General features: G+C 46.0%; 1 protein-coding gene across 3 annotated transcripts in view; it reads right to left on the minus strand.

Moving 5' to 3' along the window:
- Positions 1–4,881: 4,881 nt before the first annotated feature.
- Positions 4,882–13,369, minus strand: part of PARVB (parvin beta) — a 40,522-nt gene continuing 32,034 nt past the window's right edge. For all 3 annotated transcript variants that reach the window (XM_081861017.1, XM_081861016.1, XM_081861018.1), the window contains exons 11-13: positions 11,333–11,434; positions 7,859–7,931; positions 4,882–5,941 (exon numbers count right to left, since the gene is read on the minus strand). In XM_081861017.1, the coding sequence (XP_081717143.1) occupies positions 5,865–5,941; positions 7,859–7,931; positions 11,333–11,434 (252 nt within the window). In that variant the 3' untranslated portion in view covers positions 4,882–5,864. The remainder of the gene's footprint in view (positions 5,942–7,858; positions 7,932–11,332; positions 11,435–13,369) is intronic.

The raw sequence follows: 13,369 nt of genomic DNA on the forward strand, positions 1-13,369 counted from the left end.
ATTATTTATTAAATTTATATACCGCCCTTAGCCGGGGACCTAGGTCTCCTGCCTCACCCCTTGGAAACTTACCTGGCAAGGGGGCAGCAGAGGAGGGCAAGCAAAGTGACTGCAGCATAGAATTACATAGGGATCCACAGGTAGCATAGATAGCAGCAGCAGCTGCAGCTGCTTCCCTCTGGTCAGCGCTCTGGGACCTGCCTTCATCCCCCCCCCCCCCATCACAGCAAGTGCTGACGGGGAACCAGGTGGTGAGAAATGATTTTGGTGTCCTTTGGAGAAGCATAGAAAGTTGTGCGCTTCTTAGGTTGTAGATATCTTGTTCGTTGCCTGGGATAAGAACTTAACATAATTGGTTGTTATTTTGTATGTATTACTTAAACACTAGCTTCTGGGTTAGGGTGGGCTATTTTATTATGTGCTCACTGGAAGGACAGATCATGAAGCTGAGGCTCCATTATTTTGGCCACCTCATGAGAAGAGAAGACTCCCTGGAAAAGACCCTGATGTTGGGAAAGATGGAGGGCACAAGGAGAAGGGGACGACAGAGGGCGAGATGGTTGGACAGTGTTCTCGAAGCTATCAGCATGAGTTTGACCAAACTGCAGGAGGCAGTGGAAGACAGGAGTGCCTGGCGTGCTCTGGTCCATGGGGTCACGAAGAGGCGGACACAACTAAACGACTAAACAACAACAACAACATTTTATTATGTATATGTGTATTGTTGTTATATGTTTGAAAGAATTTAATTTTAAAAAGTGAAAAAGAAGAAAGAAATTATACTAGAGCTGCTTCCACTGTACTTTCTAGTAGTGCCTCACTACATCTTGCTAGATGTTGCCTTAAATATTTGGGGCAGGCTAAATTCACCACTAAGAGACGCGGGTGGCGCTGAAGGGACGCGGGTGGCGCTGTGAAGGGACGCGGGTGGCGCTGTGAAGGGACGCGGGTGGCGCTGTGGGTAAAAGCCTCAGCGCCTAGGGCTTGCCGATTGAAAGGTCGGCGGTTCGAATCCCCGCGGCAGGGTGCGCTCCCGCTGCTCGGTCCCAGCGCCTGCCAACCTAGCAGTTCGAAAGCACCCCCGGGTGCAAGTAGATAAATAGGGACCGCTTACCAGCGGGAAGGTAGACGGCGTTTCCGTGTGCTGCGCTGGCTCGCCAGATGCAGCTTTGTCACGCTGGCCACGTGACCCGGAAGTGTCTGCGGACAGCGCTGGCCCCCGGCCTCTTGAGTGAGATGGGCGCACCAACCCCAGAGTCTGTCAAGACTGGCCCGTACGGGCAGGGGTACCTTTACCTTTACCTTTAAATTCACCACTGCAAAAACTGAAATTGTATTTTTAACCATAACGTGGACATCCCCATTAAGTATATAGCCCCTTAATTAGTAGACTCATATAATGCTCAGGTTAGGACCAGTAGAATGCTTTTTGTCCCAGGAGAGTAGCCAAAGGACAAAGAAAGATCTACTGAGGCACTGAATCTGCCTGAGAGAGGCTACCAAGAAGAACAGAGGCCTTTTGGCACACCCATTTGCATTTCAGCCTATGATCCCTAAGCTATCAAGGAGACAGAAAGATGTGAGAGGTTTCCCTGATAGGCCCTGGAAATGGCTCAAGGTCCCTCCAGGTCCCTCCAGCTGTCTAACAAACAGGGCTGGTTTGGTTGCTGTAGCTCCCTTCAACAGTTGATGAACACTATGAGCTTTTGGGTGAAGGGAAAATGTCATATGCACGGAACAATCGTATTGGTCACCCATGAACTTGACATTTAATTCTGCTTTCACAAGACATAAAAGGGGCCTCTGATTAGCCAAATACAAGGGGCTTCTGGCTCAGTTTCAAGACGTGACATGCATACACATACATACTTGGGTGGAAAGCAGCTTGTTTGGAAAAAGGGAATGCGTATATGTATGTGTGGAGGAAGCAAGAGAGAATATTCAGAAGTACAAACCTGCTTATTGACTTGGATCTCAGCTCATTGTTGAAGTCCGTCTTTGTTCAGGTTCACAATACTCATTGCACAATACACTCACTATTTCATTCTGTCTTCCTGAAGTTTAGTACCTAGACTGATGTGGCTTGAACATCCAGGAAAACTCTTGAGTTTAGTTGGGGGGGGGGTGTTTTTTCAAAAAGAAAAATTCTTCAGGCCTCACTTTAGTACCATAGATGGTGGTGCAGAAAGCACAGATCATTATTTCCCTGTGTTGAGATAGAGGCCCTTTAACACAGGCAGCTGGATTCAGTCCCAGCATCAGAAGCTTCAGATCACTCCAAGCATTGGCTTTCCATCAGTTTCAAAATGGGCCAGGTAGTGGATTCTCACACTTCTTTTCAAATATTTTAACATTCTGTGAAAAGCTTCGTTCTAAAACAGGTCAACTCGTAAAATATGACTGAACTGTAAGATTAAAATTGGAGCAATTTAAATAAGTAGGTCGGGTGGAAACTGGATACCTGGCAATGGCCTATTCCCCTCCCCAGGTGTTGTGTAGGGAAGACGTTAGGGCCCGTGATGCCTCAGCCCTTCAGGAAGAGGTATTGAATGGCAGTGTGCTGCTGTGCTGCTGCAACGGCCAGAAATGTTGAATTCCCAAAGCAGCTCGAAAACGGAAAAGTATTCTTTTGGCTGCGATTTAAAGCCTTGCCCAAGGATGGGCAGAGGTCCTAGGAACCTAGCTGTGAAGGGTGCTTCCCAACCAAAGGAATGCACATGGCAGATGGCTACCTCTTTATTGCCAAGCTGAGACAGTCGTTTCTATGGTTCTGAAGACCCCCACACACCCATCTAGTGTCTGGGCAGCTGTTCCCAGGTCCACACTCACAGCAGCGACTGCAGCAACAGGGGACCACTCTCTCTCCCTCACTTTGGTATGTACCTCCCCCTGACGAGCTGCACACACACACTGGGAGACTACTCCCCCGTGACAACTTCCTCTGCTCATCCCATTTCAATCCCCTCCTGGTTCTGGGAGACAGTGGTGCAGGAGAGGGTGGGGAAGCCCCGGCCCCCCTTCCCTTGCCTGACCTGCCTCTTCCTCCTCTTCTTCCGACCCATCCTGTGCTCCACCCTCCATCTCCGAAGCTTCCCCTGCCTTGACTCTTGTCTCCTGCCTGGAAGTCGTGCTGCCTCTCCCAAGTCAGACTCCAAGCCCCCTTTTCCTGACACACTCATCAGCCTCCTGCCTGTCCTTGCAGTGGCGTAGCGTGGGGGGTGCAGGGGGGCCGGCCGCACCGAGCGCAACATCTGGGGGGGCGCTCGCTGCCTCCGGAGTCGCCGAAGAGCCTCGGGCGCAGGCTGTAGCAGAGCCCCATGTCTCGCGGAACCGACGAGCTGTGCGCGCGTCCGGGCTGAAGGCGTCCGGCAGGCAGCGGCTCTCAGCACTTGCCGCAGTCTCCGCGCATCAGGGCCGCGGAGGGCGCGCCAGGCAGCCCCTCTTCACAGCCCCGCCGCCGCTGCTGCAGCTGCTGGGCCATGTTGCATTTTCCTCGCCTCTCTGCCCTCCTCCTCCTCCGGGCAAGCGGCGTCGTTTGGGCGGCAGCGCCAGCGGCAACTCGCCTCAGATCACCTGACATGGACCCGCCGCCGCCACCGTGGCTACCTTACCGTAAATACCCCAGCCCAGGCAGCAGCAAGAAGAAGCTGGCAGCGGCGGCAGGTTAGGGGTTAGGGGGCGCAAATTACTTGCCTTGCCCCGGGTTAGGGGGCGCAAATTACTTGCCTTGCCCCGGGTGCTGACAACCCACGCTACGCCGCTGTGTCCTTGACATTAGTGAGGTGAAGGAAAAGAGCCTAAAGGCAAGGATTTGGCAGGGAAGGTCTCTGTAATCCTCACCATTTACATGCTTAGTAACAGCTTCAATGCAATAATCCCGTCCCCTGTTAACAGCCATGTCCCTCAATGAGCCCTCATCCAAATTAACATGCCAGCACAATCCTCTTTGTACATTTAACTCTACTAAGCTCTCCTTAATATTGTTGGGCTCTGTGATGAAACCCACCAGTTGTTCCAAGGGGGCTCCAAGCTCTGCAGAAATGTTATCTAGCTCACTTTTTTGAAAAGTGACAAAATACCAGCTGGAGAAGGAAACCGAATGGAACAAGCTCCCCACAGCGTGTGAAGGGAAGCAAAGTGCTTTTCTATCAACTAGAAAACAAGAGGGTTTGAAATTCACGCCATTTGTGTATGGAGCAAGCACAGAGATTGTTTGCATAATACAATTGCCACAGAACAAATCGTTATCGTGAGAAACACTGTATTAGCTTAAGTACGAAGCTTTTGGCAGCACCTCATCAGCCCCACAATGCTCTGTGTGGGTCTTCCCCCATCCTGGTGCCCTCCATATGTTTTGGGATTGCATCCCCCAACTTCCTTGACCAGGGGCCACAGTAGCTGGGACCGGCAGGAATTGCAGTCTAGAAATATCCAGAAGGCACAAAGTTGGGGGAGACTGCTCTGTGACACCAATTTTCAAGCGGTTTACCTCAGGGAACAACTTATTTCTGAAAAAATGTACAGTTCATGTTTCAAGAGCTGAATATTTTCAAAGCAAATAAACACTTCTGAAGGGATTCCAGGGTGTATTTTAGTGCAGTCAGTTTACCCAGCCTACTGAGCTTATTGAAAGTGCACCCTAAAAAACCCCCCAAATGATCCTCAGAAGATTTGAGCAGTTAAATGGTATGCAACCTGCTTTTCAGGGAATCTCATCCATCACTGAAAACACCCTCATAAGCTTCCAAAACCCTGTTTGAAAACCAGCGAAGAAGGGAGGTTTGTTTTCGATACATTCGCCCACCATATCAATCAATGCATGACCAGCGATTCATCGGACATAACCAAAGCACAACAAAAACTCCAGGCAGCCATTCCATCTGAGATTCACAGTGTATTTAGTGGCAATAATACTGAGTGGTAGGAGGGTAAGACAGAAAGGTCAACAAGGACTCCAAAAGTTACATAGAAGAGTTCCAGGGCACAATCTCAAAATAGCAAAATATAATTGAACAGAGATCATATTATGAATTAAGCTGTGCAGTGGCTTATTGAATAGGGCTGGGGTACGTATGTCTAAAATCAGGGTGTAAAGGAGGGAGCAGGGGAGATGCACACACCCCTCTGAAAGTCTGGAGGGAGGGAATGGTCCTTTCGCAAACGGATTACAGCTACTTCCTACCTCATAGCTGCACACATTTGAAAATGAATTAAATTCAATACTCCAACCAACATCGGTTTCACCCATACCTATATTATATGTGTCGATATTATACCCTGGAGACAGGAAAATACAGCAATTTACTGCTTAGCATTCCTATAGCACTTGGGAGTGTTCAAGTTGCTTCCCATTCATGATCTCAGTGTATATGTACAATGACCCGGTAAGTATGACTATGATTATTTATTTATTGCATGTGTGGACCCTGAGAGTGGCCAGCCCAAAGCCTCCTAGTGGGTTCACTGGAGAGTTGAAATAGAGAGAAGGACCCGGAAGCCCATTACCTGGACAAAAAGCATCCTAGCACTCCTTCATCAACCACTTCAAATCTTCTCATCACCAGAATTCACCCTAACTGCAATCTACACTAACGGAAGAAGGTGCTTGTGCTCAATGCAACACATGAGAGCCTTCTAGAACAAACAAGCACACTGTGGGTAGTTCAGGGAATTAAAGCTACATTTCAAAGTGGGTTCAAAGCATAGAAGAGTTACAGGCAGATAATGCTAATAAAAGAAGAGGCACCATCGTGCACCAGGGAGCACAGCATATGGCACAGAAGGAAGAAAAAGGGCGAGGTCTCCTTCCTCCTCTCCCCGCTAAAAAGATGCTGCGAAGATTAGAGTCTCAGGAGGTCTCCAAGTCATTCAACATTCTTGTATTTTGTAAACAGGTTGTACAAAACTCTTAGGGTAGATTTCAGGTCCAAGTTGACAACATCTGAGGGATTTAAAAAAGAGAGAGAGATTTTTAGGTTAAGAGCTTGACTTTAAAAAAAATGAAAAATAGTCTTCTGCTAAACAAGCTTTTTAATACCAAAATGCCCCCATGCAAGTCCCTTTATACAAAATTATGAGAAACCTCAACAACAATAAAAACTTCCATTAAAACAACTCTCTTAGGAATGAATTTTATTTGAACACTGAACTGAAAGTCAAAAGACTGTCTTTTCCAGAGACTCACTGGGAAGTTTAAACACATAAGCACATGTGAGAAAATAATCAATTTTTAGAAAGTTACAGAATATATTTCTCTTCTAATGAAGCTGCTAAACTGTTGGACCAACAGCCTGACAATTGAAGGCAACTTCATATTTTAAACCTGTACCTACACAAGCCTGCTCCAAACAGAAAAGTATTTACAATACTTCTGGAAACTATTTGGGAGGAAATTTCCAAATTTGTAGGGGGTGGATTATTTGGGCAATCTTGGAGGCCGATGGGCCTCTGTAGGCAAACAGGAGAAAGTGCTGGTCCATGCTTTCCCTCCTAAATGAGGGAATTTTATAAACAAGCCCCTTTCTGGGCCATAGCACAGGAACCCTTCCCAACCACGGCTCATTCACTTTGCCTTCATTATACTGATTTCCCAATTCCTTTGCATGAGGGACAGAGAGTTGTCCCAGACACCACACGAAACTTCCGCATTGCCCACAAATCATAACTCAGCAGAAGGTTAAATACAGTGTCCATAAAGCACATTCAATGTTACGGCATCAAATGATATTTGATGCAAGATTAACAGTGCAATCCTGGACATATTTATTCAGAAGTACAGTGGTACATTGGTTCTCAAACGCCTTAGTTCCCAAATGCCAAAAACCCAGAAGTAAGTGTCCGGTTTTCGAACGTTTTTCAGAAGCCAAATGTCTGATGCGGCTGTCGGCTATTGTTTTGTTTTATAGTACAGTACATTGTTTACTGCTTTCATTTTATAGATCAATGGTCTCATTAGAGAGTAAAATTCATGTTAAATTGCTGTTTCAGGGGTTGTTTTTAAAAGTCTGGAATGGATTAATCCATTTTGCATTGCCTTCTATGGGAAAGCGCGCTTTGGTTTTGGAACAGACTTCCGGAACGGATTAAGTTTGACAACCAAGGTACCACTGTAAATTCCACTGAGTTCAGGTGCCATCAGCCCCCTCAATATTCCTTAGCAGGGGACTCAGCTCCCCCAATATTGAGGGGGCGGAGGAGGCCAAACTGCTGAGCCGAGCGAATGCAGGCAAGAGAAGAGGAGACATGGCCATTGAAGCTGCACAGTGCTGGGCAAGGCCTCCTCCTGACGCAGCAGTTGGCCCCTGCAATATTTGGTCCAAGGGGGCGCCTCTGAGTTCCATGGGGCTCACTCAGTGGTGGCTGGTGCCTATTTTGCCTGGTGGGTGGAAGGCAAGGAGGCCAACAATAGATGGAGACAGAGCCAAGGAGAGGCGAAGCCCACTAACTCCAGCTTTCTCGCCTTCCTCATCCCTGCTGAGTTCTACAAGAGCAACAGTGAAACTAAGGAGCAGGAAGACAATCAACTGCGCCATCCTCTAAGCTGGTTGTCAGCATGAATACAGGGAGATGAAGGATGAAATGGGGGGGACAGAGCCTCATTTGCCCTGATAGACCAGCCTCTGCTAGTGACACTGCCTGGAAAACATGGCCATGGAAATTCAGCCTTAGACCACACTTTATGGCTGTTAACCATCTTGAGAATGAAGCCTAGGAGAAGGCTACAGAAAAACAGTCCACGTGGACATGGCTAGAGATGCTGTTACACTTGGGAGAACCAACAATTTAAATCCCTCCCATGCTTGCGAATATGCATGCCCAGTTGAGCATGTGCTTGTTTCAGTGGAACTGCGCACAATACCTTCTGGTCGAGCCTTGGGCTTCTTCAGGCCTCCATCCTGCATCAGTTCAAAAGCAAAGGAAACATTGTGAACCTGCAAAACAACAACAAAAAACCTCTTAAATTTTCAGTGGGATGAAACGAACCCCTCCCTCCATTTCCCCCCTCATATTGCTTAGCTTATCCCTGGATGCACCCCAGGATTCTTAAGTCAGCCTACGTTCTTAATGTATCATCTTCTTTCAAGAAAAATCACATTGCTTAAACCCTTTAGGACTTGTTCAGGTGACCACACAGATCAATGCAATGTGCCAGCTGGAAGCTCATTCATTTCAGCCACAGCCATTTTGGGGCCTGGAATTGAATTCCAAGCATAGAAATGTCATGAAGCAAAAACCCTGCACATATGAACACTTGCACATCAGAGAGGAACACTCTCCCTGAAATGCTAGCTTTCCAAAAACAGAGACTTTTTATATCTGTGCGGAAGTATTAAACACGTCCCTCCTCATTCCCGCAACAATTGGAAGTGCTAAAATCCAGGAAATGTCACATGAAGGGTTGTGGGTTCAAGCCCCACACTGGGGAAACAAATCCTGCACTGCAGGGGGCTGGACTAGATGACCCTCGTGGTCCCTTCCAACTCTGCAATTCTTTGATTCTGTGACTGGTACATCTAGTTCAGCTGTCAGAAGTGATGGGAGCCACAATAACTGTTATTGGCAATGAACTGGCCTGTGCAAGGGGTTCATATATGAACCAAGCTGTAAATGACACGTCAGCGTCATTCTGATGAAAACAGGCTTCATTCATGATATATGGATCAAAGTGCAGCAAATGGGATATGAAGAATATTCTCTTTGACTAAAGGCTGGAGTAAGTTGTCTATAAGGCAAGCTTTGGAGGAACATTTTGTTTTGTGCAAATGCACCGCAGTAGGTGGGGTATCTCTTTCTGCAGTTAGATTAAAAGAGCTCACTTCCCTGCTCCCTCTACAGTGGTGCCCCGCAAGACGAATGCCTCGCAAGACAGAAAACCCGCTAGACGAAAGAGTTTTCCGTTTTGGAGGCGCTTCGCAAAACGAATTTCCCTATGGGCTTGCTTCGCAAGACGAAAATGTCTTGCGAGTTCCTGCGGGGGTTTTTCTCCTCCCCCCCCCTTTTTCTAAGCCGCTAAGCCGCTTATCCGCTTATCCGATAAGCCGATAAGCCACTAAAAGCTGCTAAACCACTAATAGCGCAAATCCGCTAAGCCGTCAATGGGCTTGCTTCGCAAGACGAAAAAACCGCTAGACGAAGAGAATCGCGGAACGGATTCTTTTCGTCTTGCGAGGCACCACTGTACCTTGAAATGACCAATTCTTGCAATATTACACCACACACAGGAGGAAGGGATTTAATTAAAACTACTCACAGCTCAGTGAGCTGGGCAGTAAAAACAAGGAAACACTTCCCCACCTTTGAAGTTAATTGGGTTTTTTAAAAAAGAGTTTATTCCTCCTAATTCTTGCTTACCCCTGACTTTAATAGTCAAAAGCACAATCCTATGGGTGTTCTGTTTTTAGGGATTTTATGGTTGGACATGTTACTTGACTGAGAGGCGCCTGGAACACTGTGAGCAAATCAATGTACAAGTCCTCTAAATAAGCCATCACAAAATAGTACAAACTGAGGTTCTATCCTTCCTCAGATACAGATACAACTTCCCATCAGGGGCTCCAAGTATTCCTATGCAAGTCAACCTATGAATTAATACTCATTCATACATGTTATAGTGGAATTTCAATATTTTTATAAGGCTACGTTGGTTCAGCACACAGAATTCAGTGAGCTACAGACTTCACTATTCTTATTATACCCTATTATTAGGGTTGAGGTTATCCTATACCCTTTTAAAATGTGTTTTTTTGGGGGGAGGGTGTTATTGAGTTGTTGTTGTTGTTTTTATTTTGATTATGTATTTTGTGGTTTTATATTTTGATTTTACTCTGTTACCCGCCCTGAGACCTGCAGGTATGGGGCAGTATATAAATTTAATAATAATAAAAATAATAATACAGTGGTGCCCCGCAAGACGAATGCCTCGCACGACGAAAAACCCGCTAGACGAAAGGGTTTTCCGTTTTGGAGGCGCTTCGCAAGACAAATTTCCCTATGGGCTTGCTTCGCAAGACGAAAACGTCTTGCGAGTCTTGTGAGTCTTGCGATTTTTTTTTCGCTTCCCCCCCCCTTTTTCTAAGCCGCTAAGCCGCTAATAGCCTCTTAGCCACTTTGTCGCTTTGCCGCTAAAAGCTGCTAAGCCGCTAATAGCGCTAAGCCGCTAAGCCGCTAATGGGCTTGCTTCGCAAGACAAAAAAACCGCTAGACGAAGAGAATCACGGAACGGATTCTTTTCATCTTGCGAGGCACCACTGTAATACCACCCTATACCTGTACGCCTTAGGGTCATTCACAGACGAAAATAAAAATATAAAACTACAAAGTACATAATCAAAATAAAAACAACAACCCAATAACACCTCCCTCAACATATTTTAAAAGGGCATACTATGACACACTTCTTTGCTAACAGTAACAGAATTGCAAAGCTTTCCCCGACACTGAAATGAATAGAATTCAGACAAGTGCTTTTAGGTGGCCAATAAGAGCTTACCTTTGAACAGTGACTCGGCCATTTTATAGTGTACACTATGTGGTATTTCTGTGACTGTACACTTTCAAATTCTGCTTTTTAGATTGCAATGTATAGATTTACTTTTGCTATGCAAGTTGTTGGTGAGAATTGCTGTTCTTAGGAATTCTTAGGAATGGTTTTATAAATCCTCAAAAGAAAAATAAAATAAACGGAGCACACCAACTGTGTGCATGCAAAGGAGGTTGCTCCTCTTCTTCAGTTAGGAGCTATGTCATTGTGGAAGCAGCTGGGCAGGGGGCAGGATGGAGCAACAGGCACCGTCTATGAGATTTTTCGGCCACATCCAAGGAGAAACACATGCAACCCTTCGAGGAGCAGCCAAGATCTCCTCCTCCCCCCCACCAGCCATTTGTGTGAGAGAGCGGATTCTGTCCCCTTCACCTGCCCTTTGTCCCTCCCAAGGGATCAGCAGGATCGTGGCCTTTTCAAGTGCCCTGTGCACACAGATCCAGCTGCTCTCTTGGACCACCGTCTGTGAGATAAGGGTGACTCTACAGACTTTACTTTCTCTTCAAATTATATTTGCAGGCCATTTTAGCTTTAGATTTCTCTCACACACCCCTACAGCTAATACATCATTGTAAAGCACATTAGCTGCTGGATTAATTGGTTTTCCAGGTAAGATTCATGGCTAAGCTTCTCAGAACCTTTTCACAAAATTATAAAATGTTAACTGTGCAGCTTATCTGCTGCTATTATGAAAACGTGCTGTTTTCACTCTGGCTTTAGTGGCAAATAGAAAGACGGAAGGCTCGTTTGAATGCGGCAAACCAGAGTTGCCTGGCTGGGATTTCTACTCACCTTCTGATCAAAACTTTCAGGCGTTAAATAGAAATTGTGGAGTGGAACAAAATAGTCCTCCAGGAGACCCATCAGTAAAACCAGGTAGACGCCATCTGCAAACTGAAGAGAAACACGAGTGACACCCCTGCTGGGACCCCAGGAGGAGACAAACAAGAGGTGCCACAAACTACACGCTGAATCAATAATCAATTTATCCTGGGCACTTCAGCTGTGGTCGGAATTGCTGGCATCAATTTGTGTTTGCAGGGATTTAATGATTTATTATTACCCCACTGAGGATCGAGGTGAAGAAAAATGCTAGTGAAACAAGGAGGAGTGTTCCCAAGTGTGCTGAGTTTGGGGGTGGGGACCAATCTATATAATAATGATGATGATGATGATGATGATGATGAAAATAAATAAATAAATAAATAAATAAATAAATTTGTACCTGGAGCTAACATCATGAAACTAAGACAGTATACCAAGAACATAAAAACAGGCAATCGATTAGTTAAAATACATCTTAAAATTAGTTCAGAGCAAATTAAAATCTGGACAGATGGCAGTCCACGGGTAAAATTGAGAGTGGTTAATATTCTCCAGAGCCAATTGTTACCACTGGTCTTATAAAGGACCTGTGAGGGGGCTAGGAGGCCTCTTTAATGCTTGTTCTTATACAGAAAGAAAAGAATCAGACTGAACCCCAGCTTCCTTCCAAGGCAGCCAAATTTAATTCCTCATGCTGCAGCAAGAGACACAGAACACAACAGGACAAATAGGCACTTGGCTTGCCTGTTTTTAGGATAAATACATTTTGGGCAAGACTATGATGGTTCCCATGCTTAGGTTTCAATGCCAAAGAAGTCTTTCCTTGCATTAAAGCTATTTAGCCAGGGCTGGTGTAGCAACTAAAATGGGCAAGGTGAGTTTATTTGCTGCAGTGTGAATGAAAGTTTACAGACCCCTTATCAAAACTGGTAAACCCTATAGCCAAGAAATCCTAAGACCAATAAGCCTGCACTCATTTTCAGTTTAAGGTTTTTCTGTTTGCTTGGTCTCAACTGTGCATACCCTTTCTACCACCTGGCTGCAAATTTTGATGACCCAAAAAGAACAGGAGGAGCACCACAGGAAGGTGAGTTTCACTACTGTTGCTATTATTAAGCACTTACATTACTTCTGCCTTTGTCTAGACCTGCGTAGCTAACCTGCGTCCCTCTAGGTGCTGAGGGACTCCAACTCTCATCAGGCTCTGACAATACAGTGGTGCCCCGCAAGATGAACGCCTCGCAAGATGGAAAACCCGCTAGACGAAAGGGTTTTCCGTTTTGGAGGTGCTTCGCAAAACGAATTTCCCTATGGGCTTGCTTCAAAAGACGAACTGTCTTGCGAGTTCCTGCGGGTTTTTTCCCCTTTCCCCCCCTTTTCCTAAGCCCTAAGCCGCTTATCAGCTGATCCGCTAAAAGACGCTAAACCGCTAATAGCACTAATCCGCTGTCAATGGGCTTGCTTCGCAAGACGAAAAAACCGCTATACAAAGAGCCTCACGGAACGGATTAATTTCGTCTTGCGAGGCACCACTGTATATCCAAATGGTCAGGGTTGATGTATGTTGCAGTGCAGCAGTCTCTGGAAGGCCATAGGTTAGTGCTTCCAGATCTGCACCCCAGGCTGTGCAAACCAGATGTGCTAAACTAAATGGAGGTGGGGCTCAACAACATCTGGAGAGCTTCGTTTGGGCTATACTCTGTTCTTAAAAAACAACCACCAGTTTCCTCATATAGGACCACCTTAGACCCTTGGAATAAAGGAGTGGGAGATGTGGAGACATCTGTGGCCCCCTTACAGGCCCTCCATATAAGTAAACGAAGCAACCTTCCCATTTGCTTCTGTGGAAAAGAGAAAGGAGTTGAAAACTCAGAAAGGAGAACAGATCATTTCCTTTCCAGACCATGTTGTCTCAAGACCAAGGATAGGGATATTTTATGTAACTTCAGTCCTTCCCCTTTGCCCTGTTCAGCTACATATAACAGGAAAATTGGATTGAAATTG

Source organism: Podarcis erhardii (assembly GCF_964252035.2).
Source record: "Podarcis erhardii genome assembly, chromosome: 5".
Taxonomy (NCBI): Eukaryota; Metazoa; Chordata; class Lepidosauria; order Squamata; family Lacertidae; genus Podarcis; species Podarcis erhardii.